Source organism: Colobus angolensis, unplaced genomic scaffold (assembly GCF_000951035.1).
Source record: "Colobus angolensis palliatus isolate OR3802 unplaced genomic scaffold, Cang.pa_1.0 Scaffold115, whole genome shotgun sequence".
Classification (NCBI taxonomy): Eukaryota; Metazoa; Chordata; class Mammalia; order Primates; family Cercopithecidae; genus Colobus; species Colobus angolensis.
In genome coordinates, this window is record NW_012112586.1 from 773168 (window position 1) to 774616 (window position 1449).

General features: G+C 58.4%; 1 protein-coding gene across 1 annotated transcript in view; it reads left to right on the plus strand.

Annotated features, from left to right (window-relative positions):
- Positions 1–457, plus strand: part of LRCOL1 (leucine rich colipase-like 1) — a 9519-nt gene extending 9062 nt beyond the window's left edge. Inside the window, exon 6 of the mRNA XM_011961016.1 lies at positions 203–457. Coding sequence (XP_011816406.1) covers positions 203–205 — 3 coding nt within the window. The 3' untranslated portion in view covers positions 206–457. The remainder of the gene's footprint in view (positions 1–202) is intronic.
- The last annotated feature ends 992 nt before the right edge of the window (positions 458–1449 follow it).

A 1449-nucleotide genomic window follows, 5' to 3' on the forward strand; every position in this document is an offset into this window, starting at 1 on the left:
CTCGGGGCCCGTCCCCCGCGCGTTTCCTCAGCTTCGGGGCCCGTCCCCCGCGCGTTTCCTCAGCTTTGGCCTGTCCCCTGCGCGTTTCCTCAGCTTCCGGCCCGTCCCCTGCGCGTTTCCTCAGCTTCCGGCCCGTCCCCCGCGCGTTTCCTCAGCTTTGGCCTGTCCCCGCGCGTTTCCCCAGCTTTGCCTTCTCCTTCAGTGACGTGAGCTCCAACCTGGGTGTGAGGGACCGACCTGGGCCCTGGGATGTTCACACCGGACCCCGTCGCTCTGGGGCTGTCTCCAGTGGAAGCTTCGCTCACTGTTCATGCTGCTGTTTCTGGAGCTCTGAAAGTCTGTGGGAAATGAAAGGCAATGACCAGCCTGGTGGCACGAAGTGTCTGAGAACAAATCCCAGGCACTGGGATGTGTAACCTGATTGTTAAACATCAATAAAGGCTCCTGGAGGACCGAGCAGCCGTGTCTCACCCCTTCTGTGTTTTGAATAATAAAAGCGTAACATCTGGAGGCAACCTGGAGGTCACAGAGAGGTGGTGTCTGCTGGGTCAGTGCCAGAGCGGCCTCCTGGGAAGCCTGGGGAGGCACAGGCCGTGCTGTGGGTGGCAAGGCCAGGGCCAGAGCCTCGGGTTTGCTGTCACCTCCGACCACCACAGGGGTGTCGAATAAAGGGGTGCAAGCCCGTGTGGACACCGCAGGTGAAAATCGCTCCCTCCCTGTCCCTGGCACGGTCAGTCCTCAGCACATAGGCACCCACGTCCAGGACGCAAGCCCAGACCCCTTCCCCTTCCCCTGGCCCCAGCTGAGCTTCTGTGGTCACTTGCCCTCCCCTTGGGGGATCCCTGGTTCAGGCCAAGAACTCTTCTGGCTGCTGACTCCCGAGGGCAGCACTGGGCTCTGTGTGTGTGTGTGTGGGGGGAGCTGGGGGGTGTTGGGGGAGTGGGTCCGTCTGCTTTGTTTGGTTTCTGATTCCATCTGCGTGACGTTCCCCGAAATGCCTCCATCCCCAGCCCACCCTGTCCCTGCCGTTTTCAGCCTGGGCTGTAGTGTATTTGTTCTTGTCTTGTTCCCAGTCCTTCCCCGGCACGTGGGTCTTCCTTTCCTAAGTAATTATAAACAATCTCCATCTCTGCGACTGCAGGACCATCTGAGGCTCCTCCTGGAGAGACTTGCGGGGGAGGAACACCTGGCTGCGGTGGACTCTGCACAGCCTGAAGTTACACAGTTTTGGCGACTTCCTTAAGAAAAGGCATATGACGTTATGAACACAGTGTTCGGCCTAAAACTGAACATACTTACAATGAAAGACCCAGCACACCATGAGTGTAGGAAGGTCACACAGGCAGCATCACAGACAGAATCGGAAGCTCACACAGGCAGCATCACACACAGAATCGAAAGCTCACACAAAGCATCACACACAGAATCGGAAGGAGGCCCACACAGGAA